The following is a 27470-nucleotide window of genomic DNA, read 5'->3' as shown; positions in this document are numbered from 1 at the left end:
ATGTAAAGCTTTAAATAAACTTTGACTCTGAAAGATAACCTTTTAACTTAATTCCCAAGGGAAGCTTCTATGTGAAACTCAAATATTTGTTTTTAAGATTTTAGGCTCTCATGTGTTTATATATTCCGTTTGTGTCTGTTATTCACTGGAATTTTATGTGTATATTTTGTAGAGCCATTGTTTTAGTAGAGTTTAAAATCAATGTGAAATTTAACCTAAAAATTGCAGTTGGTAGATCATTTTTCATAAATTCTTGGTGAAACTATTTAGAATCAGTTTGTTAAAGTTACTTAACTAAAAAGTATCTACTCTTAAAATTAGATAGTAAATTAGTAAACAAATTAGATATTCAAGGAAATAGGAATACGCTTATCCACACTTTCTTTAGTGAAATGACTCCCAAGAGGTGTCACCTGATAGTTAACAATAAACGTCACCTAATTAGTTGCCCACGCTGAGAATTAAGGAAAAGATAGAACAAAAGAGTTAGGAAACAAAACTGCGTAAGTAATTTATCTAAAAGTTTCCTCGTATTTAAATGTATGTAAATGTATGCTTAGGATCATTGTTTGTTTTACTTATTCAGTTCCATTTTGCAAGTCATTTGCTTATTATGTCATAATATTATTATAAAGTAATCATAATACAATGTAATAATAATAATTATCATCTAATTTGGTTGTAAAAGTCGTTTAATAGAATTGACGTAGTTAACTTATCAGTTCTGTATGGATGGACATGAAAATAAAATTATATTGTGTTATTTTTACATTAAAGTTTAGCTGAATTTAATGTTAAACTATTTTTTACCACAAATTATAATTTAATACTAGGTACTGTTTTTCTATCAACCTCATTTCTTACCCTTATAGATGAATATCAAAATTGATTTCAATCTATTTCAATTCTTCAACACTCAAAGATCACTGGAGGATATAATAAAACAAAATTGCAAAATAATCAACTTTTATTTCATCTCCAATCATTCAACATACAATATGATATACATTTGTTATTTTTACATTAATTTAAGCAGATATATTACCTATTTTAATACTACGTTTACTAACTGTACAATAAATATTTTAAAGATAATAAATAATCTAAGACACATTTATATTTGTTTCTTCATAAACTCGAAATTTCAAAATTGGATTGTAACCAAAATTAAAAACATAATACAAAAGAATCAACATCAATACTATTTTTTCAAAATAAATACTAAGTATAAGTAGGACAATCCAATTTGAAATTGGGCTCATAAGTTTATTCAAGAAACATAATAATTTAAAACTAGTTTTACGAGAATTTACATCTAGGTGTTTACGAATAGGCCGTTTGGATACTAACTTGCAAATACAGATCTTAATAGTAAATTACTATATATTACAATAACTATAAGCAGAACTTATCTATCACAGAAAGCAAAACAATCACAAAGCTATATAACTTCATAAACCTCCAAACGTCAACGAGTAACGCGTAAAATTTCATATTCCGCTTAACATAAAGAGATTTTACATTTAAAACAATTATTTACAAATATATAGGAACCTACAATTTAACAATTTAATGTACCATTTAATTAACAATATTATATTAATGTTAAGTCCGTCACTTATTCGTTGCGTGCAGTCGGAGAGTTCCTGCAACCAAATAAAATTTTAATTAATACTTGATATCTTCAATGGATCTATGTAAATTGAATTTTGCGTTGGCCTAATTCTATTTGGGGAAGCCATTTGGGCCAATTGCTCTGCTGCCATCATTTGCTTGTTAAATGTGAAAATAACGAACATACGAATGCATAATAATTTAGTAGGACTAGACCATTTTATAATCGACTATCTTTCCGCCCGTAGCTTCGCCCGCTTCGTTTAAAACTTAGAAAATAATATTCCTCGAGAACTCTATCTATTAAAAAAAAAACTTTCCAAATCTGTTGCGTAATTTTAAAATTCTAAGCACACAGATACACAGACGGCAGAAAGTGTTTATTTTTATTGTATATTTTGCTGTGAATTGACACAAAAATTAATAATTAAACCACACATTTACAATACAGAAAGTTGAAAATGATAAAAGTAACATCTAACAAGTAAAAGTAATGAAATAAATTTCATTAAGGGTTTGAGTTTGGTGTTGTCAAACAACTTAGGGCAGTGTCAAGTGTCAATAGAGCCTGTTAAGTGTGAAATATCGACAGAAGTTTGGTCTTTGTTAATTGAAGCATCGATCTACAAGCAACTGTCGCCCATTAAAATTGAGATCAAAGCCTAATTGATAGAGCCTACGAAATGAAGACAATTTATAAATATTTGATAGTTCACCAGTTTGGAATAATAAGTTTGTGAGATACAAGAAAGTTAGTGTGTTAAATTTTGTTTAAAGGGAAATAAATGCTATTGATTTAAAAGTTATATATTTATATGTAGGAAAATAAATTAATGTTCCTAGTACCTACTTATATGGTGACGTTATTTTCAATACACATATTTTATTTTTGGGCTTGAATGCTAAAGTCATTTTTAGGTTAGATATTTTGCAAATGAAATATAGGTAGGTAAGTGAAAAATTGTAAAGTACATCATGTTCAAAACGTTTCAGAATTTATATAAGGGATGGTCTTGAAAGGAACACTTAACTTTTCTAAAATTAAGTTTATTTTCCAAAGTAAAATAAAAGCCAAGCCTGTTAAACAGCATGCCTCGTAAACTCTGTAGCTAAATGCAAAGTAATGTCTTGAGGAACAAGAACCAAAAGAATAAAGCTTATAAAATAGAAGGGAGTTCTTATTTGCTAACACAGAAAGTAAAGGTTTGATTGAAATAAAGAACGTAAAAAGAAGAAGCATTCTTGAGTAAAAATTATAATAATTTTCAATTCAAAGTGTGTGTGAAGTCTCGTGTCCCTGTAGTGGGGTAAGGGGCAGATGCATTATGCATACATCTGTTTCACTGATCGATTTTCTTTTAGGGACAAGTAGGTGATCAGCCTTCTGTATCCTGCCAGACCGAGACATTTTTTTTTCTTCGTCTCCACCGGGAATTGAATCCAGGACCCCTGGGTTCTACGCTTACACGTCAACCACTGTACCAAGGAGGCGATCAAGGTTCATTTCAAGGTAGAACACAATTTTATCAAAAAAGACGGGTTGCACTCAAAACTTGATTATTAACGTAGAGCATGTTTGATAATTTGGAATGGTATCCGTCTTACGCTTTTTCGATCAGGTCACGTGTCCTGACGCGAGTTTAAGATTTTATACCCATTACAGAAAAAGTTCTAATTATTAAGGCTTTGTCAGACAGGACGCGTACTTAGCGCGCGTCAGAGCGTTAAGTTGACGCCGCGATATGACGCTAAGATGTGTAATTCTACTACCATCGTAGAATACCGTCAAACAGAGCGCCGGCGCTAGCAGTACGCAACGCTCTGTCGCGGCGTTAGGACGCTTTAACGTCGGGTGTTGTATTTTTTTACAAATTTTATTTTAGCGTCGGAGTTAATAGGCGTAAAATAATAATAAAATACTGCATAATGACCGAAAATTTGATAGAATTGGTTAGAAAATATCCATGCTTATATAATACGAAGGATAGTTCATATAAACTATAAAGATATATCAATGAAGGCAAAATTGTGGGCACAAATCGGAGAAGAAATTAATGAAACTGGTAAGTAAAAAATTCTTCCGACTCCGGAGTTAATATCGCTGTACCTTGTTTTGTTCGTAAGTAATAATTATGTAAACAACATGCAGCTTTAATACTATTAATTGCTGTGTCCTAACGCGCGCTAAAGCGTTCTGTTTGACGAAGCCTCGCGCGACGTTAAAACAGGACGCTGTAGCGCTACTACGCAGCGCTAAAATACGCGTCCTATCTGACAAAGCCTTAAAGGTTATCGCAAAAACTTCTCTTTAGATCAACATACTTCGATGATATAATACTTATACGAAAGACGCTTGAAAAGTAATCAGTTTATCGTATGAAAATTTTAGTGATTGAAACCAGCGATTTATTCCTCATTCGGATTGAGTTAAAAACATATGAACATTTTATTTATATTTATATACATGTCAACAATAAGGGTGTGATTTTAATCTCCTCAAAACCCACTTCCCGTCTAAGCGTTCTCATCTCCCACTTAAAAATGTATTTGAGAGCATAAGAAACGACATATGACGTCATGTTATGCTTAAAAAGCTATAAAAATTATAAAAACTGTAAAAATTAGAAATGCGAAAGTATTGATGTTTAGTTGAATAGATTAGAATAAAATATTACATAGGGTTACATTAAATCATAGTGGAAACGTTTAGGTAATGGAAATTATTTATTTAGTACATACCATGCCGTCAAAAACGCGGTAGTCGTCAATATATCGAATCTACATCAAATAAAACGTAGTTCGCTACTTCACATAGAACAGTTATCTAAAAACAAATGTATTGGTAGATAAGAACTTTCACTAAAAGCTGATCAAACAAGCATGGTGACGTCACTTATCATCACGTCATATTGTACTGAATTACGAAGGCCATTGTAGGTCAATATTTTTCAGGTAATAAGATATTGTGGACGATAAAGGCATACTTAGAAAGTTACAGCTTTTTTATATCTCAGTGTAATATAAACATGTATATAATATAATATAAATAATAATGTATATAATAAAAGATACTGAAAATAGTATAAACGAAACTAATTCATTGAGTCAACACTATAATTCACAGACTCATAGTATTATAAGTAATATTCAAATACATACTTGTAAATGAATCAAATTACAACATTGTATTTTGATTCATTTACAAGTATTTGAAGACAATTAACGTAAAGGGTTAGTTAATAAGTGATCTTAAACTGGGTACTACAGACAATTTTGGCACCCCTATTTGTAAATAACAGTTGTGAGCAGCTAAATCACTTTTAGTACTATAATACATGTTTAATCTAAACACTAACAAATAGTTTAGCAAAGTTCTAGAAAGTTCAAGAACAACTTCAATTAACCGTGCCTATTCTTGCCCCTAATGCCTTAACGATAAACCTGTCGGATTATACTTACTAATGCTGTTTAGAATTCAAAGAGGGTATCGTTTTGACGTGTACATAATCATTTAATATTCCAATAACTAATTTTGTACTTGATCGTTTTATTAATTTTGCGGTTGCGTTGGCGTATTCATTTCGATGTTTTTGTTCTATCTGATAGAATGAGCGTCTTTATTATCTCCGTTTTCCAAGAACAACCGGTACGTAAATGTAATTCCAATGTTTAGATTAATGCGGAAAATTTATTCTTTGAATTGAACAAAAATAATAATTTGTGTACATTTATTTATCTATCGTACATATGCGTGCTTCGACTTATTCTTAACATTGACTATATCAATAATAATTAATAAGATTTTCAACAAAATTATAGTGCAATATAAGGTTGTTTTAATTAATAAAGTTATAAATATCGGGTTTCTTTGCAGTTTTTATGTTTAGAAACATTATTATTTAAGCTTCTTATTTCAGAGTAACTATGATCTTATTACCAGTAAAAGTCACAATAATAAGAATTCTGGAAGTCAATATAAACTAAAGCTAGAAAGCAAAAAGCCAACATAAATCGTATTATCTCGGCACAGAAGCAATTGCCAAACTCTTAACAGCATTGACTAAGTTCTCACTAGAACAAAGTCAATTAATCACACAAAGAATGGGATCAGACTAAAACGGGGTAGAATTAAACATGGAAGTGTAAACATCTAAGATTTGTACAGCTGCTTCCGAGTCGTTATTCCGAGTTTATCTTGAGGTTTAGTGAATTTTTCCAACGTTTGGGACATGTGAAATGTTGGAGGATGCTTCTCTTTCAATTTGGAGCGCAAAGGATTTCGCTTTTGAGACATCGTGGCTTCACTTTAAAATAATGTGATTTCTGCATTGGCTTCGTGACTCAAAAATGAAAAGAAATTGTATTTCAGTTGCGTTGAGGGTGTATTTGAATGTGCATTTATAAATTTGTACTCGTGCTGTATTTTATTTTAGAAGCTAAAATTCAAGCAATATTAGGGATAGAACATAATCACAACGAAAAATGCTAACTAATATCTACGAATAATAAAGTTATGTAATAAAAGTAACGCAAAAAAATAGATCACATTAATTATTGTTGTTATTCATGATATTGCTGATACTTACAATTTGATTACTGACTTCATTTCTTTTGGTTCATTAAATTGCGACTCTTCATCAATTAACTGCAAATTAATATTATCAGATTTCATATGAAACATCGTTGTTTTATCTTCTAATAGAATATTTTCGATCTCCACTCCTGGATCTTTCCTTCCGTTGCCATCTAATATTCTTTGCTTTATTGATGGCCCTCTATTGAACGAGGATGCTAGTAATGTTTCTTGTATCGTCTCATTGCCGTTGCAGATTTTATCCGCCTTATGTGTCGGCATTCGGCCGGAATGATAGCTATTCCTCACACCACCCGTTGATTCGAAGAAAGGCAATACTTGTTTGAATTCTTTCCTAAAATTATCGTTTAACCAAGCATATAGGAAGGGGTTGTAGCACGTAGAAGCCATTGCCATCGAATGGGCAAGGAAAAAGGACAAATAATAATATTTCCATTCAGTCATTTGGGCGTAGAAATCGTTGAAAATATTTATTAAGTTCAAAGGTAACCATGATATTCCAAATATGGCGACCATCGATATTAACATTCTGTTCGTTCGTCTCTTTCTATCTCTATCTGCTTCTTCTCTTCTGGTATTTTTAGCACCAGGTTTTGACCTCGCGCGGTCGTTTAATCTAATACTAACACACGTATAACATATAGCTATAACTAAAAATGGAATTAAGAACTGCAAAACAGTTGTGAAGACGCCAAAGATTTTTCTAGATTTATCTGAAGGCCAACTTTCTTCGCAATACGTTTTATTATTTGTAATCTGAATGCCCATAAACAAGCCATACGGACATGTTACCACTAACGAGAAGACCCATATGAAAATGATTATGAATATGCACGTATTGAGTTTCATCCGGGGATGGAAAGGGTAGATAATAACAAAGAATCTATCTATGGCTATTGAGGTTAAGGTAAGTGTCGATATGTATACGCTCGTCCCTTGGGCGTACGGCATCAAATGACATAGCGATCTCCCGAACACCCATCGGCCGAGGAATGTGTACATAGGAGTTAACGGCACCGCGAACACACATAGCAGTATATCAGACAGCGCTAGATTTGTTATGAATAGATTTGTGACTGTTTGCATAGCTTTGTTCCGGAACACGACATAACAGACGAGGACATTGCCAAATACACCGAGAACGAAGATGATAGAGTATAAGATACAGAATGCGACTTGGACTATTTTGACATCTATGATATCGGTGGTTCTATTGGATTTCGGCTCATCTAGTACTTCGACTGACTCGCCGGTGAGAGTTTTTAAAATGAGCACCCCTCCCATGAAGGCTGTTCCGTTGAAAGTCATAGCTGGTTCATAGTAAACTCATTTTAAACTTGGTTAAACGGTGCTATCGTCTTGATCTTGTTGTTTGTTGAAGTTCTTGCCAGTCCATCTGGAAATAAAGAAAAAACAATATCAGAAGAAAGTCTTTACTTATTGCCATGGATATATATTTTTAGAAGACACTTTCGTATTTCAAGACAACATTATTAAAAAAATTTTAGGCTTCGGTACGGTATAAAACTACAAGCATGCATTTAAAGAGCATTTCAGCAAAGTTTTGATTCGAAGTAAGTAACAAACGAAATCGTGTGATTAACAATAAATTATATTCGAAGGTCTGAAACAAAAGGCGCATAAAACGTTTTTAATTTATTACCGACACCTGATTGGCAAAGTTAACATTCTGCCCACGTATTTCCCAATCTGTGCTAGTCATAAGATAAATGCGTAACAGTAGATCTTATTTCAACGGTCAAAAGGGCTACATTTGCTAAATGTACCGTGGGTCTAATGTTGTGTCGATAACAGCATGTGTTGTTGCCATGACAACCCGTATGACCCCATCAAGACGAGGACACATTAACACACATAGTATATCGTAAATTCGTGAAATAAATGGTACAATGAGAGTTATGTTATTGGATTGTGAACGAACATAGATTATATCGTATCGGAGTTTGGTTATGCTGAATTCCTTCTAGGAATTCCTTCAAATATTCGAAGTATTTGCAAACTTTGAATTGCAGTTCAATTAAATTTTTGTTTTGAAATTATATTCTGATATGAATCTGTGAGATGTTTGTTTTCCAAGATATTCCTAAGATAAACGATCTCTCGTTTATAGAATCATACATACCAAAAGATTTGTTTTAATTTTACGTATCTAAATTAAGCTCTGTGAATATTTTAAAGTAAAATAGCCTTTCATTTTCTCAATTGTAGAAATTGCAAAAGTCGAAAACATAACCACAACGAAAGATATGAGATTTTCGCGTACATTTTAAAAACGTAGCAACGCAATTAGTGTCATGTGTTCTCTTAAAATTATACATCTGCAGAATTAAAGCAACATTCAGAAATGTATAGAACTTTTGCAAATTACAAGAATACAATTATCTACGTACCTACACATATATATTTGGAAAGTAAGACGCTATCAATTATTTTCGGTATTAAAAAAATTGGTTTACTGTAAAGTCGGTTTACTGACCATAGTTGAACGTGACAACGTCCGATTATGCTTCTTTTGTCGCTCGTTCTGCGCTCACGCTTGCACTTCAAGCCTACATGGAACGCCTCAGAGCGAGGTAACGCCGTATGAGTCATGTTTTTTCGTGCGTGCAGCCGGCTCTATCGAATTATAAGACGTTGTCACGTCAAAATGTTGGTCAAAGTGTAGCCTTACCCACCATTACAAATTAACCTAACTCCTTGTGCGAAAAATTTAACTCTAAATACGAGAATTTTCTTATGATATTAAAGATTTTATCACATGTTCAATTTCCTTGAATAAACCATATAAAAGTTTATTTTCTACTTTTCCCGCAAGTATTATATATATCGGAAATAATTGTCTGGATGGCAACTGATTTCGCCAGTGATAAACATATTCTTGTAAGAAGTCTGACTATAAGCGTAAATTCACACCAAAGTCACAAAAAGCTAGTACGTCTGATAAAGTAATTTGTAATTATGCGGGTCCCCACAGAGCGAGCAGCATCGCGAAGCATTTGCTGCATTGAAAATACACTTATTTTAATGGCAAGCCACACAGGAAAAAAAGAAAGTAAGAAATACAAATAAAATTTAGAGTACAAAGAAAACAGAAAATATTAAATGCCTTGCCCGTGCGGCATTAAACATATCTGTATAATATATACCAAAAAACAAAAATAATAGCAAGCAGCACTAAAATCTAATAAACTGCAAGACAATCCGTGTTCCCTTACTAGTTAAAAATATGAAAGCGGGCACGTGCCATTCGTAATAACCGTTTAATACATCCTTCAATCATAGCGAGAAATGGTCTTACAGTGCTCAGCAATCGTTGATAAAATAGGGTGAAAATGATTTATATTAAGCGCACTTTGTTATACTGAGCTGCATGTGGCAGCCTCTCGGTTAGATATTTTATGGGCTTTTATTATTGTGGTACTAGATTTCACAGTGGTTTCTCTCCGTCTTAGATTAGGTTCATCTTTGTCTTTGTTTTTTACTGGTTTAGATAACACACACTCAGCTTTAACACAGACGTTGAAATAACCTTCCCACTGATAGATTTTTATAACACGAAATATATGCATAAGAATATTATATGCAACGATTTGAGCGCCGAAAGAATCTTCGCCATTCTTGGCAACCAAGTAACAAAAAAGGGACTGCACGTATTTCACAGCTATATTCAAATAATATTCAAAGTGTTAATGATTAAAATAAAGGATTTTTCGTAACTTATTTGAATTACATCATAGAGCGCAAAGACTTACTTTCTTAATAAACCTAAATGAGATGAGATTATGAAGAATGAACTTTGAAACTTTATTATACATAGTTTGTTTTACGCTTCTACAGAAGGTATAAGTCACTACTAACTATAAATCAATCATAATGGAACATCTTAACTGTCTCTACTCATATAATAAATACTGTGTCTATCCGTCGGCCTGTCTGTCTCTTCTTTGCGCCTACACCACTGAACTCTTTTGGATGAATTTTAGTACAGATTTTTTTTTTTTTTTTTATTGTGCGATAGGGATGCGCTTGACCACAACGTCGCCTGATGGTAAGCTGAGATGTGGCCTATGATGGAGCGCGCTTCCCTAGAAGGTACCCGTTCACTCTTCGCTTGAAGACCCCCATATTGTACTCGTCGGGGAACACATACTCAGGAAGCATGTTCCAGTCCCTCGCGGTTCGGATGAAGAATGTCGATCCGAACCGCTTTGTCCGGGTACATGGAACATCCACCATATGGCGATGCCTAGAGTCTAGATACTTTGAGACTTGAGAAAGGACATAGAATAGGTTATATCCCGGATATACATTTCCTTTTATTATGCGGCCGACGCCGCGAGTGGATAGTTAGTATCAAGTTAGTATATAATATTGATAATAATTATTTATTGTGTCAACTAAATGACAATCATTACTCAAATGCCGTGAGTGATGTACAATGGCTCGTTTTTTTGTCATTATATCGATTTCTTCCAAGCAACTTGATATTTGTATTTTTAATGGACGAAATATCTGTTCTTATACCGTAATATTTCACAAAGGGTTGACTAAATTAATAGCACGAAGAACTTTTTGTCTTTAACAATGGAATTCCCAGAAGGATAATCAATAATCATGCTTTCATTCGGAAACTGTTAAATGAAACGGTTTTGTCTTCCAGGATTCGCTTCCTGTGTGGTTCTATTCTTATTTATTATAATACTAACTATGCCCCGCGTGCTTCGCTCCTGTTGGTCTTAGCGGAATGATATAATTATAGCCTATAGCCTTCCTCGATGAATGGGCTATCTAACACCAAAATATTTTTTCTAATCGGACCCTTAGTTCCTGAGTTTAGCGCGTTCAAACAAACAAACAAATTCTTCAGCTCTATAATATTAGTATAGATTTCTTTCGTATGTTTCATTATCTCACGAATTTTTTCATTCCAAAAATTGATTTTATTTAAAGTGAAGAGTTTTAGGTTGTTTTAAGTCTACAGACTACAGTTGATATATAGTATAATGTCGTCTATTAATTGCTTTTATTATAATGTAAAAATAAAATAAAATTGTATGTATATTTTTGGTAAACAGCCACGTGTATTTTAGTTGGCTCGTCTAATTCCAAGTCTTGCGTAAATATTGTGAAGTAGGTACTATTAAAGATGATGTATTCGTAAATATTTCGTCAATAAAATACTTCTTGAACTATCCCTTTTCATACACTAATAGGGTAATGGAAATAACCCCTACATTTTTGTCGGAGTACTCTAATAAGAGACTATTGAACTATAGAGTGTCTGAAGATGGGTCTTATTTCGTAAATACATCATGATTCTAGACCTTTAGGTCCTTATATTTTTAGGAGACTGGAAATTTAAGGAATTTTTCAACTGTTATTAAGAGTTAATAAGCATAAGTGGATTTTGTAGAGTTATCTAGAGATTAAAGGGACTGTGTTTAAATTTCTTTCTGCGTGCTTTCATGTTTTCGATGGTATAGGATAAGTCGTTATAGGAAAAGTTAAAAGCATTTTTGCTTTTAACTTTTCCTATATATCTATACATTTTATTAAAATTTGGTCATACTAAAAATAGTTATTAAGTCAAGTAAATAAGGTTTTGGGTATCATGAAATTTAGGGCCGGCTTCACAGCTAGCTGATAATGTTCCTAATAGCTTATTTGAAATTTTTTGTCGTAAATTACATAATGTATTGCTAATAGTCATTTTAACTGACTAATAAGACAATGACTCTGTAATGATCAACCCGTTCTATAATATAAAATAATTTTCAGTACCACTGAAACAAATAATAACTAACAAAACTGTTCTATTGATTGTTAATTTAATGATTGCCTAACTTATTTGAAAGTGCTTCAACATTTTTATTTATTAGTATCACGTAATATTGTTCTGAAAGTCTCAAATTATTATATTAGTTTGGAAAAGTCATAATTAGTTGCCACTTTGCTGGTGGAATATTTTCATCATAATGTGGTATTTTAGGTAAGTTTGTTGATATTTATTGTTATTCTCGATGTAAGTTAGATAAAATTAAATATGTTTCTTTATAGGCGCTAATATCAGAAACTACTGCTTCGGATTGAAATAATATTTCTGCGCTGTATAGTCCATTTGTCGAGGAACGTATATATAACGGCTATAATACATCACGCTACGATAAAAAGGAGCAGAGCAGTTATGAAAAAGACGTATAAAGCAACAAGGCACAACTAGTACTATATTATGTCTATGAAGCTAAAACAATTCAAACTCAATACAACATAGCTTTGACATATGAATTGTTATATTCAAACATGATTCGCTTGATAAGGAATGTACGCTTGACGACACGAATAGTTGGGTAGTATAGACAAATTTGTTCAAACAAGCCCAAATTGACAATTTTCGATATCAAAGGCGAGGCTGTGTGAGATATTAGTCATGGGTAGGTAGAAAAACTTTTAGGAACACGATTTACTCTGGAAATAGGTTGAAATCACGTATATAATTTATTTAAGGTTAAATTTTGAAAGCAGTTTTGCTACCTACTTTTTTTAGTAAAATATTAATATGCATGACTGTTTAAAATTCAACGCTTTTTTATGGTTTTTAAAAGGTTAAAGTGTCCTTTTTTACGATCACATGAAATCTTAAAACTTTATATTTCAGTGTAAATGGAACATCTACAAGATTAACCAATAAACAAAGAATGAATAAAACCCTTTTGTAATGAGAATATGTATGTCATTCAAGAACATACTTTATGATAATAAGCCACTTGAAACCTTGGGTCGGATCTGACCTGAATGGGGTGCAGTGTTTGCTTTTCTTCGCTTTCACAGAAAATAATTAATGCAAAATAAACATTGATATAATTGTGAATGAAATTATCATTTATCAGAGATATATAAGTACAAAATAAACTGGAAAACGAAAATTTAAATCCAACAGCAATACAGGTTTTCAATACAGATAAAAAAGGTTTGTTAGGTGCCGCGTCAGTCCTACAATCGAAGGATTTTATACCCTGTTAAATTTTAATAACGTTGATAGCAATGTTGGTAGCCATTATCCAATAACTTAAAACGCGGCAGTTAACTGAATAGCTATACGAAAACATTTGCAGTCGTAAAAAGGAAATTAATGCCGTCGCAAATTAATGGGGAGCCTACGGATCTCACGAAGAATTCAATTTACGTGATTACAACCATTTTGAAGGTTGACTAAATTACTGTTTTGTATACGTCCGACAATGTATTTATTACCTGCGTAGGTAATACTTTATAGGTTTTGGTAAATGTTTACCTGTGTGTTAATATTAAGAAAGTAAACATTGTTCACAGGCTTTTCTACATACTGCGAAAATTCAAATTAATTATTTAGCATGAAAAGGTAAATTACCTCTTAAAATAAGTTGAATTGGAGTTAGTTCATTTATGTATGATGTTTTCCTGTAGATATAATCCTAAAAAATACGACATTTTAACTCAAGCGGTGCTTGTACTTTTGCTACGAAAATCAAAGTTAGTGTTGTATAAACTTTAAAGATGTTTCGTCGTCATATCAAGTTTATGTTCATGTCAAGATTTCGCGAACATAACATTAGATACAAAGACATTATAACTAGATAGTTATTACATAACGTTACTATGATAAAGTCGTCTTTGTAAGATACGTGATGTTATATAAAATATGTCTATTTAAACTAGTTGGCTTTAATGAGATTCCTATGTAAGTAATTTCATGTTAGGGTAGGTCGCTACTAGCCAGAATGCAAATTTAAAATGCCCCATTTATTCAGTGAAAACAGTTTTTTCGTATTATTATATTCCGAGAAAATAATTCATAAACATCATTTAATTAATAACATTTTAATTAACACTAGAGCGCTCGCGCCTAAAATTTTCCTTGAGTGCACGCGTGGGTTACATATGTCACCCAAAACGACGCACGTTTTTTTTCATAAAAATCGGAGTTTAAAAAGTAAACGAAGTACTTATTTATGAATCAACTTTATTTTTAAGTGATGAAACAAAAAAAATATCAATATTTTCTCATTTTACTTAAATTATGAGCTAAACATAAACCTCTGTGAAAAGTAACTAATTTTTTGCTTATTGTGATCAATCAGTTTTTTTTACTTTGGAAACTACAAATTTGGTAAAAATAATCATCTAATTATAAAGTTTAAGAATAAGTTGTTCTTATCCAATAAAATTTTATTTTCAATAAAAAATAAGTATGTCCTAGCACTCGAATATGAGTATTTTATTTCGATTTTAGTTACCCATATACATATTAATAATTTCTTAAAAGTATAAATTGATCATAAGAGCATTAAAAATAAAAGCGGTATACTTGATTTTCACTCGTAATTATATGATTTCAAAAACTTCCTAGAACGCTCGCGCGGGGGACATGCGTCACCCATGTACTTTTATATTATCGCAGAGTACACCTCGTTGCACCAAGGAAGCTGACACGCTGCTAAAATGTCCAGTGATTGGTAGTCGGGGAATACCTGAGACAACAACACTCAAGCACGATTCTTTAAAAAAATATTTAGCAATATAATACACTGGGTGACCTATGTCCCCCGCGCGTGCGCTCTAGTGTTAATTAAACAAGCTCAGTGTGTGTTTGATTAATATTATATTAAAATATACATTACATGGCTTTGAACGGTACAAATCAAGCGTTGGAAGGTTCTCTATTGTTTAAGCAGTCTGTTATTTTTGTACCAAAATAATGGCTTATCGTTTATTTTCACTACAGTTTTGAATCTAATTGATTATGTGAAATTAGATGTATTTTAAACATATCGCATTTTGTTCATACCCGAAATTGATTAAAAAAATCAAAATTATTTATTTGGAACAATAAAACATACAAAACATTACAAAACTTTATGAACGATGGTACTGGGAATCGTAGAACTATCAGAATTCTATGATAGCCTGTCTACAGTATTCTATATCCATTTTATTTTAATAACGTCTAAAAAACTTATACAATAGTTGGATCCGACATTTGTGTTTATGGATAAATTATTTATTTAAAATAATTTGGAAAATCCAAAAGTGCACGCCTCATAATTTTTTTTTAATAAATATTTTTAATTATTATTTTTGTTTATTTAATAACAATTAAACCACATCGAATCAGACCCTGAAAAATGAAAGGGTTCTATTCCTGAGCATACTCAAGCGTAAGAGAAAAAAAAAGACTCGATTAGTAAAGTATTTCGGTCGCTATCGTGTTAACAAGAAAAAGGATCCGCACATACAGACACACGGACGTCCAAGACAGAACTTTTTTAAACTGTTTTTTAACTAGTTTAAATAACAAAAATGACATCAAAAATATCATGAACGTTAAAAATAGTGTTTTTTCTTAATATGTGTGTGTATGTATTATCTTACAAGTGCAATGTATGATACATAAAGATATTTTAACTTTGAAAAATCAGATGTTTTGCGCGAAGCGACAGTAGTTCCCACCTCAACGCTTCGCTTATGAGGCGTGCAAAATATATCTATATATATATATATAAAACTCAAAGGTGACTGATATAGTGATCTATCAACGCACAGCCCAAACCACTGGACGTATCGGGCTGAAATTTGGCATGCAGGTAGATGTCATAACGTAGGCGTCCCCTAAGAAAGGATTTTAGAAAACTCATCCCGTAAAGGGGTAAAATAGGGGATGAAAGTTTATCGTTTCCACGCAAGTCAAGCTGCGGGCAACAGCTAGTCACTTATAAACTCTAGTTCTGAATTATACTCTTGCATGTGTTAAAAATCTTGATTGCAATGTATAGGTAATTTGAGTTATATAAGGCTTTCAAGAATTAAAAAATAAGATTTTCAATAATGTGAGCCACTGTAATATAAGATAACTTTTTCGCAGTATCGCTTGGTACATACTGAACATCATGTTGTGATTACAAATTCATGATTGATATTCAACGTCATTCCCATCGTATTATGCACAAACATTTGCAATTAGTGTTTTACACAATCCGGTTCAAGAATCAAAATATTGACAATGACATTATATATCACGATAGTGCTGAAATATCGGCCTAGGCTTATCGCTTATCACTGATCCTGGCCTGATTATGTACAGATATTGAATGTATATAGTTCAGCTTTCAGATATTGAACTGTCTTTCATTCATATTTCACTTTTGAGCTGTTACGTAGTTTTCGTATGACAGTAATTTTAAACCAATCTTTTCGGAGGCGATGACTGATTTTATGATTTATTGCACATTTAAATGAACTAGCTGTGCCCCGCGGCTTTACCCGAATTACTTCGTTCCTATTGGTCGTAGCGTGATGCTATATAGCCTTCCTTAAAAAATGGGAATTGGGTTATCTATCACAGAAATATGAAAAAAAAAAGTTTGAGACGATGTAATAAAAGTTTCACTTTAAAAATGTGTGCGTGTACTAGTGTACACACGTAAGAAGTGAAACTTCTTTATGACCTTAAAAATGTCACGAGTATGGCGTAACGCAAAAATGTCACGCGTACGGCGTAACGCAAAAATGTCACGCGTACGGCGTAACGCAAAAATGTCACGCGTACGGCGTAACGCAAAAATGTTACACAAAATTTTTGTCCAACCCCGATAAAGAAGTTTCACTTCAAAAATTAAACTTTTTATTATAAGTATAAATAAATCCAGGATTTCTAAGAATAAATCCTCACACAACTACATGATTAGGGTCTACTGACAGAATAACATTTGCCGGGTCAGATCGTTATTGTAATATTATAATGCAGAGAAAATATGCATGAAAAGAAAGTTACACATGAAAGCATTTTCGTTATGTATTCTTGAAATAAAACGTACCGAAACTTGTGCTGAAATCTGCTTTAAATATTCCAAAAAGTATAATTTCGTAGGAAATGTACCCATTTTCCGTCCACTGAAGATTTCTTCTTCATTTTATAACATTATCATCTTCCATGCGAGTGCACTTTTAATTAATGGTATGTGTTTTAGTACAGATTAAAAAGCGGAATCTAAATCGAGATAAGCTTTATGACGTAGTAACTCATAATAATATGCTTTTTTTGTAGTGTTTCTTTTTAAAGTCGCTTTTTATATGATTACAACAGACAAAAGCGTGTCTGCCGAGCACACGTGTCAGAGGTGAAACTTCTTTGGCAAGATACAAAGATTAACCAAAATCACCGTCTTGCCATGATACGACCTTGAAATATTAACTCACAACGCTGTTAAAGAAGTTTCACTACAAAAATACGCGTTTTATGATGGTGTTCCCAAACTAGTGGTGATAAAATATTATATTTGGTTTATGAGAGAATTTATATATCTAATGTTGTAAAAGAAGAAAATACTGTTATAATATATATATATATCAGTTAATTCATTAAAAAAATACGCAGCAAAAACCCTTACCATTTAAATTAAAAGATAAAAAGCTTTTAAGAGCTCATCGTTAAAATCGGATTGCTTGGTCGTATGAATTCATTTATAAAAATGCATTGTTCATTTTAATCATATAAGTGGAATATCTTATTTTCTGCAAACTTATAATATTTTTAATATATCAAATAACTTCGCATCCATATATTCAAGTATAAATATACATATCATACTTTTATATGTTCCTGTGTGAATTTTATGTAGATTGTTATGTTAACTATTATTTTAATTCAATTCACATATTTTATAGTTAAGTCTGTCAGGATACAGGATAATGCGCCTAGGAGTTCGAATAATTCGTGGCGTTCGGGCGAATAATTACGGCTATAAATATTATTTCTAATTCAAATACTATATAGGTATGTGATTGTTAAATTAAAAATAAAATATCAACTCATTTTATAGAAGTCGCTTCGAATACCTTATTTTAAATTAAAAGATAAACACACACACATTCAACCACATAACTATACTATCATAATATGATATTACCCAAATCAAAGTACGTAATAAATGCAAATGACACATTATTGGATCCATCGTCAATCAAAGTTGGAGTTTGTACAATAACCTCTCGGATAAGGTTTCAGAGCTTTTAGCACCCGCTGTGACGTCGACATTTTCATATAGCTCTTACGTATCCCTTCTCAATTCTTGAATTACATGGTTTTGGAGTAGTGTGCTTTACAGTATATTGGTATATGTTAAATATGGTGAAAACCAGAAGATATGAAAGTTAAATATGTACATCTATAAGTAATCGGTAAAAAGACTTCCTGTCTACGATAGTTAACCACAATTCCTTTAGCTTTTTAAATGATTGTATTACGAGTACGTCTGTGTGTGTGACTCTTTCGGGATATTTAAAAAAAAAAAACTTTAAAATGTTATCTAAGGCCTAAGCTATAATTGAGAAATTATGTGAGTTTACATGATGTCATGACAACAAGTTTTTTTTTAATAGTTACTTTCATGTTATCTAAAAAGCACATCAATATTCCTGATATTACTTGTGAAAACTTGGCACTGATTTTGGCCTTTCATCATATAAATAATTTGTCTTGTATTGTGCTAAGTACCCTATTAACTCAGAGGATTGCAATCGATACATTATCGATTGCAATCCTCTGAGTTAATAGATACTTATTGAAAACTAAATCTTTTTATAAAATAGTAATAAAAAATAATTATCTTGTTGCATGGCTCTTACGTCCACTTTATTATTCTTTGCTACAGATTTCAAGTAGGTACCTACTTGCATTCTGCTTCTATTGGTAATTACGACAATGAATAATGGATTCCTTTATCATGAAGCCAGCATTGAAAAAATAAGTAGGAAATCGTCAATGTAATAATACCTACAATGAAACAAAAGTCCAGTTCAGGTGCTATAAATAAATTGATTCATTACAACTTAACGAGTAAAATAACCAGGGATTCCACCATTTGCAATTTAATAAAGAACGGAATAACCGTCCCCGTACTAATTGCCTTCATTGTGACACTCCTTGCATAAACCCTATTTGTTTGGATTTTGATTAATTTCCTTACACGTGCATGAAATGTTTAATTAAATTCTGGATTGGATAAATACGAAAATATTGCAAGTGATTTATATAACCTGTATAATATTTACAGTTTTGATGACGTGAAACTTGAAAGTTGAAGCATAGCTATACATTTTAGCTTTGGCACTAAACATAGGTAACAACTAAAACACTATTGAATAGTCTAATGTGCTGCAATTTATTGTAATAATTACAAATGTATACAATGAAATATTATGATACTCGTCGTATACATCTATTTATGCATGTTGAAGGAAGATTCTATTTTAATCCATGGTTGATCAAAAAATACTGTAGATGGCGTAAGACTTACAACAGCTGTAAATACTGTTGCGATTCTCACATTCAAAGGTAAATAAAATAAAACAATTTCAGTGAAAAACAAATTAAAACAATTTAAAATTCATTACGATATACCACTAATAAGAAATAAAATGGGAGCCATAAAGCTTTTGTGAAGGCATTATAACAGGCAATTACGGAAAGAGGCTTAATAGCTCGTAGTTATTAACTAAAAGTTTGAGTGCCAAATGCAAGGTGTCCATAATGACCTCTATGGCCGAACCATAGAGGTCATTAGAGTTCAGAGGGATTAACACAAGTAGGTAAATATCATCAAAACGGAGTAATTTTACTAGGCAATTAGTATTCTGAAAGTTTTTGAATGTCGAATGTATGGTGTTCATATGTTTGACACCTACGGTAAGCTCAGGAGGATTTAGATAATTGAAGGAAGTAATTTTAGTAGAGAATTTGTATTTTGTAATTGCTGTAATTTTGTGTTTTGTAATGGCTGTAATAAATGTAAGTTCTCGAGTGCTAAATGTATGGTGACCTCTAGAATTGTGGGGCTCAGGATGATTATGATAAGTAAACATAATCATTAAAAAGGAGTAATTTTACTAGCGAATTAGTATTGTGTAATTGATGTAATAAGTAGCTCCGTTTTTCCTTATTACTGCTGAAATTAGAGGGCATTTTGAACATGATTATGTCCCTAAATGGTGGTTCTCTTATTATCAGATTACAGAAACAATGAGGTTGGAATTACTCTGTTAATAAATATAATTATATTTAATTGAAAGAGGGAAGGAAATAATCACATTAATTTGGTAAAAATGGTACATACGATTCAACACTGCGGTACTTTCTTAGCTTTTAAAGCTTACAAGTTTTCATTGAGAAAAATTTCTTACCTCACCCGTTAAAATTTTTTGCTCCCTTACGTTCATATCAGCATCAAAAGCATTGTATAATTCATTTTTGACATGCGAAATAAATGTAAAAATAAACAACTCCTTTTTATAAGTGATTGATTATTTCAGCTTTCATCGACAGATGTTAATGTTGTTCTACCCACACAATGTTCACGCAGAAATAACATTGCCGATATTTTTGCATTGATTCAAATGTTCCGAGACGTTTCATAAATCACCATTTTGTCAAACACAAAAATACTTTGAACATAATATAATAATACGTAGACGGTAGAGCACGCATTGTGTCATTCCTATTGATAGAAAAAATACAATATAAACCCGAATTTTTAAAAATAATTGGTAATAAAATACATACAAATGGAACAATTTTATAAATATTTTTGTTTATTGTTCTGTATTTCCTTGTTGAATGAATTTAATTCATTCATTCCTTGTGACTAAATTTAATTCACATTTATAAGATTATACCGCAAATTAAAGACTTGACCGAGTCAGACTTCCCGTGACCACGCCTTCGCTTTACAGCGAGTAAAGTGTTCGGAACGGGTTTAATAATATAATGAATCCGTACCCGTAAAAAGTCTTTAATTTCTAAACGTATAATGCTCGCGTAAAATTAAAAGAAAATACTTTCCAATTACTGATCCTTTATCTATTTAATTGAAGAAAAAAAACAGGTGCATAACTGAACTCAAGGGTTTGTTCCCATAGCACTCTGATAAATATTGCTTATTAGTTATTTGCTCTAAAGAAGAGACTATCAGTGTACCGCATTTTTGTCACGTATCCGTATTTATACGTGAAAGAAACGCAAGAAATTTCTACATATTATAAATGTGAAAACGTGCCTGGATGTCGATGTTTAAGGTTGCAAAGCGTCATGATATGATTGTTGTGTCTGGAGATAGTTAGAGAGATCTAGAGACTACTTTTCACCAGGGAATATCTCATTTGCATGGGAATTTCCTTCGACTTCGCAGACGAAACCACGTGTGGATAGCTAGTATTATATTATTATATATAGAGGTAGGTATATTTATTAATAATAGAGGTATAGGTACGATGTCCTTCTATCGTAATTCTATGCAATAAAAACTAGTTAATATACGATTTTTCACTAATAATTTGATTAGAAACTACAGAGTTTAAATTATTCTGCCACGTTCCTATATTATTATGGGAGATTCATAGTAGTTTTAATGTCTACACTAATAGATTTATAGTCATACGATCGCCTACAACTTCCTCGTATAAAAGCCGTTTGTTTACTGAAATAAAGGAAAGGGTAATAAATGTGACGTTGGCTGAATACATCCTGCTATTTGGCCTTGGTGTGATTTTAATGGGCTATTATTTGGAATAATTAGTAGGAGATAGATGTTTTTAAACATCTTAGTATTAAAAATTTATCATTAACTAGCGGTCCACCCCGGCTTCGCCCGTGGTACATAATATTTACATTTTCTCTACATAAGATCCATCCTCGTACTTCAAGGAATATAATAAAAAAAGAATTATCGAAATCGGTTCAGCCGTTATCGAGTTATGCGCTTACCAGCACATTTTGCGATTCATTTTTATATATAAAGATAAATATGTTAAAAAATATTTTAGCGTAGCTTATAGAGTGAAGTAATACAAAACGAAAAAAAAGTTGGTACAAAAGATACCTATTGTATCCATTATTGGCGACCTTATATGGCTATGCTATACCTAAGCCATTTCTTCCATAGACCATATCTTGATAATAGTTTCCAAATGCAGATTTTATAATTTATTTATTATTTATTTATTTACCCTTCAATAAAACTATACATAGAAAACTTATTGCTAATATACAAAACAAAAAACAGTATAGTTTATTAGGCGGCCTTATCACTTAGAAGTGATCTCTTCCAGGCAACCTGGGCAAAAGGTAACAAGCTTACTGAAATTACGATGGTAGGTAGAAGAAAAAAGGCAAGGAACAAAAAAACAAGATAAATAAATAAATGATAATAATTAAAATAGATATACAGGTAGATATATAAATAAAGATAAATATAGATGAATATACTACACTCGAATATACACAATTACATTTTTATTAATAATATAATATACAATTTACTTATATAACTATAAATTATATACATGGTACATATTATTAAATACATGCATACTACATAAAACAAATATAAAATTGTATAAATACATACATATACATATCTGTGTATAGATAAAAATATGTAAATACATAGTTAATGTGCCGAGTTGAAAGCAGTAGTGAGAAAATGTCGTCGCAAAAGGGTTTTAAATGAAGATATATTTTTAGCTTGTCTAATAGGTAGTGGCAAAGAATTCCAAAGATTGACAGCAGTGGCAACATACGATTTAGCAAGGAAGTGAGTACGTCGAACAGGAACACTCAAGGTGAGTCTATCAGCCGAGCGAAGAGAATAGATTTCATTGTGCAGGAAGGAAAAATTGTTTTTGAGATAAATAGGAGCAGAAGGATCAAAAAGGATACGGAACAGTAATTGCAACAAATGGAGATTCCGGCGAAAACGGATGGGGAGCCACTTGAGCTTTTTTCTGTAGATGGAAACGTGATCGTATTTTCGAAGGCCGAAAATAAACCTAATACAAAAATTTTGGAGTCGCTCAAGTTTATCAGTTAGCTCTACTGATAAATCAGGAAAACATGCATCAGCGTAATCAAGAATAGGAAGTAGAAGGGATTGTGCTAGCATAATTTTAGTGGGAATGGGCAAAAAGTTACGAAGCCTTCGGAGCGTTGCGGAAGCGGCATAAATCCTACGGCTCAATTCCTGGATATGATTAGACCAGGACAACGTTTGATCAAACAGGACACCTAAGTTTTTGACTACCTTTTGGTAAGGCAAGACTACGTCACCGATTTTGATGCTAGGCAAAATACCCCAGTCGATTTCAGAAATTAGGTAAGGACTACCGATTATGATGACTTTGCTTTTAGAAGGATTTAGTTTTAGACCAAAATCATCGCACCAACTAAGTATAGAAGCTAATTCATTATTACAAAAATCTATTGCCTTAGGTAAGTCAACGATAGTAGACTGGGTATAAATCTGTAAATCGTCTGCATACATATGGTACAGAGCCGTCAATCGGGAACATAAGGAATTGATAAAAATGGAGAAGAGGAGAGGAGACAGGACACCGCCTTGCGGAACACCAGCAGAGACTGCGCACCAAGACGATTGTTTAGAACCTATCATGATACGCTGCCTCCGACCGGTAAGGTAGGAACGAAACCAGTCAGTTACCGAAGGAGATATGTTAATTAAACGCAGCAAACCCAACAGTATGTCGAAGTCAACGGTAGTAAAGGCATTGCTGAAATCCAGCAGAGTCAGTACTGTGAGCTGCTTATTGTCAATACCAGCACGAATGTCGTCAGTAACCTTGATAAGAGCTGTAGTCGTACTATGACCAGGACGGAAACCAGATTGGAAGTCACTAAGGATATTGTGTGTATTAAGGAAAGAGGTGAGTTGGTTATGAAGAAGACGTTCAAGGACTTTGGAGAGGAAAGGTAGTATAGAGATGGGACGATAATCAGAAAAGGAATTAGGATTAGATTTTTTAGGTAATGGAATAACTTGTGCATCTCTCCAAACACTTGGAAAGACGCTAGTGGAAATGGAGGTATTGAAAATGTGAGTGATAATGGGTACAATGAGGTCAAGGATAGGAATGATCATATTACGGCTAACAAGGTCACAGCCAACTGCGTTTGATGATATTGACAATATCGCTCTATTAACATTCCGTTCAGTAACAAGGCTGAAAAGGAAAGCAGGATAGTCAGGGGTAGGGAGTGAGGAGAGGTTGGCAAGAGTACGGTTTTTCTTACTGGTTTCAAGAGAAGGAGACGATGTAAAGTGCCCATTAAGCTGTTCAATGTCGAGATTGTGAGGGGAGTTGTGAGTCACTTTACCAGCGCCTAAACTTTTCAAGAATTTCCAGTTGGAAACTGAATCACCGTTCTCAAGAGACTTGTGGATATAACGACGTTGAGCGTCTCTGCACAATACATTGCAGCGATTACGTATACGTTTATACTTTGCCCGCGCTTCGTCCGTTTGAGCCATTTTAAGTTTGGATTTAGCACGATTCCTTTTCAACGATAGACTTTTTAGCTCAGGTGAAAGCCAAGGAGCCGGTGTGTGCTTCTTTTTAACTGGTCGTAATGGCGCGTGTCTGTCATATAAATCTACAAGCAGCTTGTTAAATAAGGACACTTTCGTATCAATGAGCTCTGCTTCGTAGACCTCACGCCAACAGATAGTTTTCGCATCAGACCGGAGTAAATCTCTGTCCATCCCCAAAAAATTACGAAGCAGAACAGTGGAGGGTTTGAATTTAGGAGATCGGAGCTTGTATGAAAGGTAAATAAGGTCATGGAAGGAAAAAGCATCGGCAGGACACTGCCCATGCTTGGATATGAGGTTGGGTAAGGAGACAATCATCAGATCTAATAGTGAGGGATTACAGCCAGGAAAGTAGTGAGTAGGATTTAAGGAAATGGTGTGGAGGTTGTGGGAGTTGAGGATGGAGTGCAGCTTATTAGCACGGCTGTCACCTCTAAGCAAGCATGTGTTAAAATCTCCCATAAAAATTAAATGCTCATATTGTGGAGACAGGTTATCAAGGAGGGTTTCAAAAGAGGAGAAGTAATCAATGGATAGAGAAGGACTGTAAAAAACGCCAAGGAGGATTTTGGAATGTGGCAAGTGTACTTCAATGAGGAGATGTTCGGTTGAATTGGAAGGAGGAGGTTGAGGGGAGGAGCAAATTAATTTAAACGGGATATGAGATCGGAGGTAGATCGCCACGCCACCACCACCCTTCCCAACACGATCGTTGCGTATGAGGTGAAAGCCAGGAATAGAATAAGCAGCTGATGGATGACACGGTTTGAGCCAGGATTCTGAAACAAGGATGGCATGGATATTTCTTGACGTAAACGATGAGAGCATGTCAGGAAAATGTGCCGGAATACTTTGTGCATTGATGTGGATGGCATAATATACTACTACTGGGATAAAAAGTAGTCTATGTGGTAATAGGTATTATTAACTGTAGATCAAAGCTCAATTCACCGAGTTGTTCTTGTATGTATAAAAAGCAACTAAAATTCGAGGAAGTTTTGATTAAAAACCTCTACAATAGGATCGCTAATTAACAAGCAGGTGCAATCTACGGATTATTTCCATTGTTCTAGAGGAAATAGTGCAGATTTTTAAGCGTTTTCAGCATATGAAATAAACACAGTATTTTGTGTTTTCATTGTTTAAACATCTTATGAAGTCGTAATCTCAGAAAATATAAAAAAAACATTGGTGTCATCATTAAGCATTTTAAAACATATTTTAAATCAATCGAAAGACTAAACTCAAACATTTATATAAATTCATTTAGGTAGACTTCTTCTAAAAGCACTTTTGAATCATCAAAACATAGTTTTACCATGTACCACCTAAGCTATTTACTATTAATGCGATAAAATATATATTTCTCCGATAATGCATCCTAATTTTTTTTTGTATTTTTTGATGGTATCTTAGAATGTATAGTATCTTAGACTGTATTAGCATATTATCGTTGTGTTGTTTGGTTGCAATAAATCTTTTTGTATTGTATTGTACCTCTATAATACGACTAATAAATTTTCCACACAGTCATCACGCCATAATATATTCAACAAGTAGGAACAAAATAAAGGAAATCTCCCCTAATTGATATCTGATCGGAATCAAAGTGATTCATCAGCTGAGTGTGTTTGTTCTAGCGATGATGGATTACCTTCATTTTGTAAATACTGATGTATATAATCGTTATCTCCACGTTTTCATTATCCAGGACTTTTGTATGAAAGGAAATGGTTCGTATAAATATAGAAAGACTAATTCTAATGTGCAAAACTGATACTTTTGCAAAGTCAGCTGGTTAACGTAAATATAACAGGCCTGTATCTTAAGAATTGATGAGTGATTGATGATGAGATTGAATGCATACCATGGAATAGTCTTCACGATTGTTGAACAATATCTTTTTTTTGTTTTGTAGCAAAAACTTCCCATGCATTTGTCTCTTTTAGAAAATATGGACAAAACAGGAAAAGGCTTCGATGTTATAAATATTTAAATATCAAGTATCTAAACAGATAAAGTAAATTTAAGAATACGACTTAAGGAAAAACTTGTATTAAATATGTTTCAGTTTAAAATCAATGCAGAGGTAACGACTATTTAAACACAAGTATCTAACGTACCTAAATTTAAAGCACACGACCTTTAAAGCTTGTATTACCATTCTACAATATGTTTCAGTTTAAAACCAATCTGCTATGCGGTCACGTTCATCGTAAGAGCTGTTGATAACAATCTCAGAGATGGTTCTAAAACTGCAAGCGACGAGACTGGTCCTGAAGGAATTGGCAAAACAACGGATGAACACTTGAAGCGTTTGGAAATTGGTGTCACAAAGTACTTCTTGAGTGAACGAGGAAAACAATTCTCTTGGGTTTATAAATTTGTGAAATCAAATGGCTCGTATAATAGATTTCACTTCTTAATTAATATCCTTATATTTCATAAAAAAATAATACGCAATTATTGCTTTTAATGGAAATAGAGTGGATTTATAATCGCAATGATATCAAATTTGTATAGCTGATATTTCTATTTATGAAACTTAAACGGCTGTAGACTTATTTCAGTTTTTTCGTGACCTTTCTCAGTTGGTGAATACTTTAATGTTCCATTAGAATTATAATTTAATTTTTTGCAACAAATATATAGCCACTATAATGTAAATGAGAGAGATAAGTAATTTGAATCTGAAATTGTTATTATCAGATATTTCATGAGATATTTTACGATCTACTTTCATTACTATCTATACTAATATTATAAAGCTGAAGAGTTTGTTTGTTTGTTTGAACGCGCTAATCTTAGGAACTACTGGTCCGATTTTA

At 32.7% G+C, this 27470-nt stretch overlaps 1 protein-coding gene across 1 annotated transcript in view; it reads right to left on the bottom strand.

The window, feature by feature from the left end:
• Window positions 1-1540: 1540 nt before the first annotated feature.
• Window positions 1541-27470, bottom strand: part of LOC149904200 (prolactin-releasing peptide receptor-like) — a 72388-nt gene continuing 46458 nt past the window's right edge. The window contains exons 2-3 of the mRNA XM_090107778.1: window positions 6201-7604; window positions 1541-1646 (exon numbers count right to left, since the gene is read on the bottom strand). Of these exons, the coding sequence (XP_089963904.1) occupies window positions 1619-1646; window positions 6201-7516 (1344 nt within the window). The 5' untranslated portion in view covers window positions 7517-7604 and the 3' untranslated portion in view covers window positions 1541-1618. The remainder of the gene's footprint in view (window positions 1647-6200; window positions 7605-27470) is intronic.

The sequence above is a fragment of the Colias eurytheme genome, chromosome 12 (genome assembly GCF_061535395.1).
Source record: "Colias eurytheme isolate Ceu_HAF_F1 chromosome 12, ilColEury1 Martin Lab GWU primary, whole genome shotgun sequence".
NCBI lineage: Eukaryota > Metazoa > Arthropoda > Insecta > Lepidoptera > Pieridae > Colias > Colias eurytheme.
Note: the sequence above shows the minus strand (reverse complement) of the source record. Positions and strands in the feature narration are given on the sequence as shown.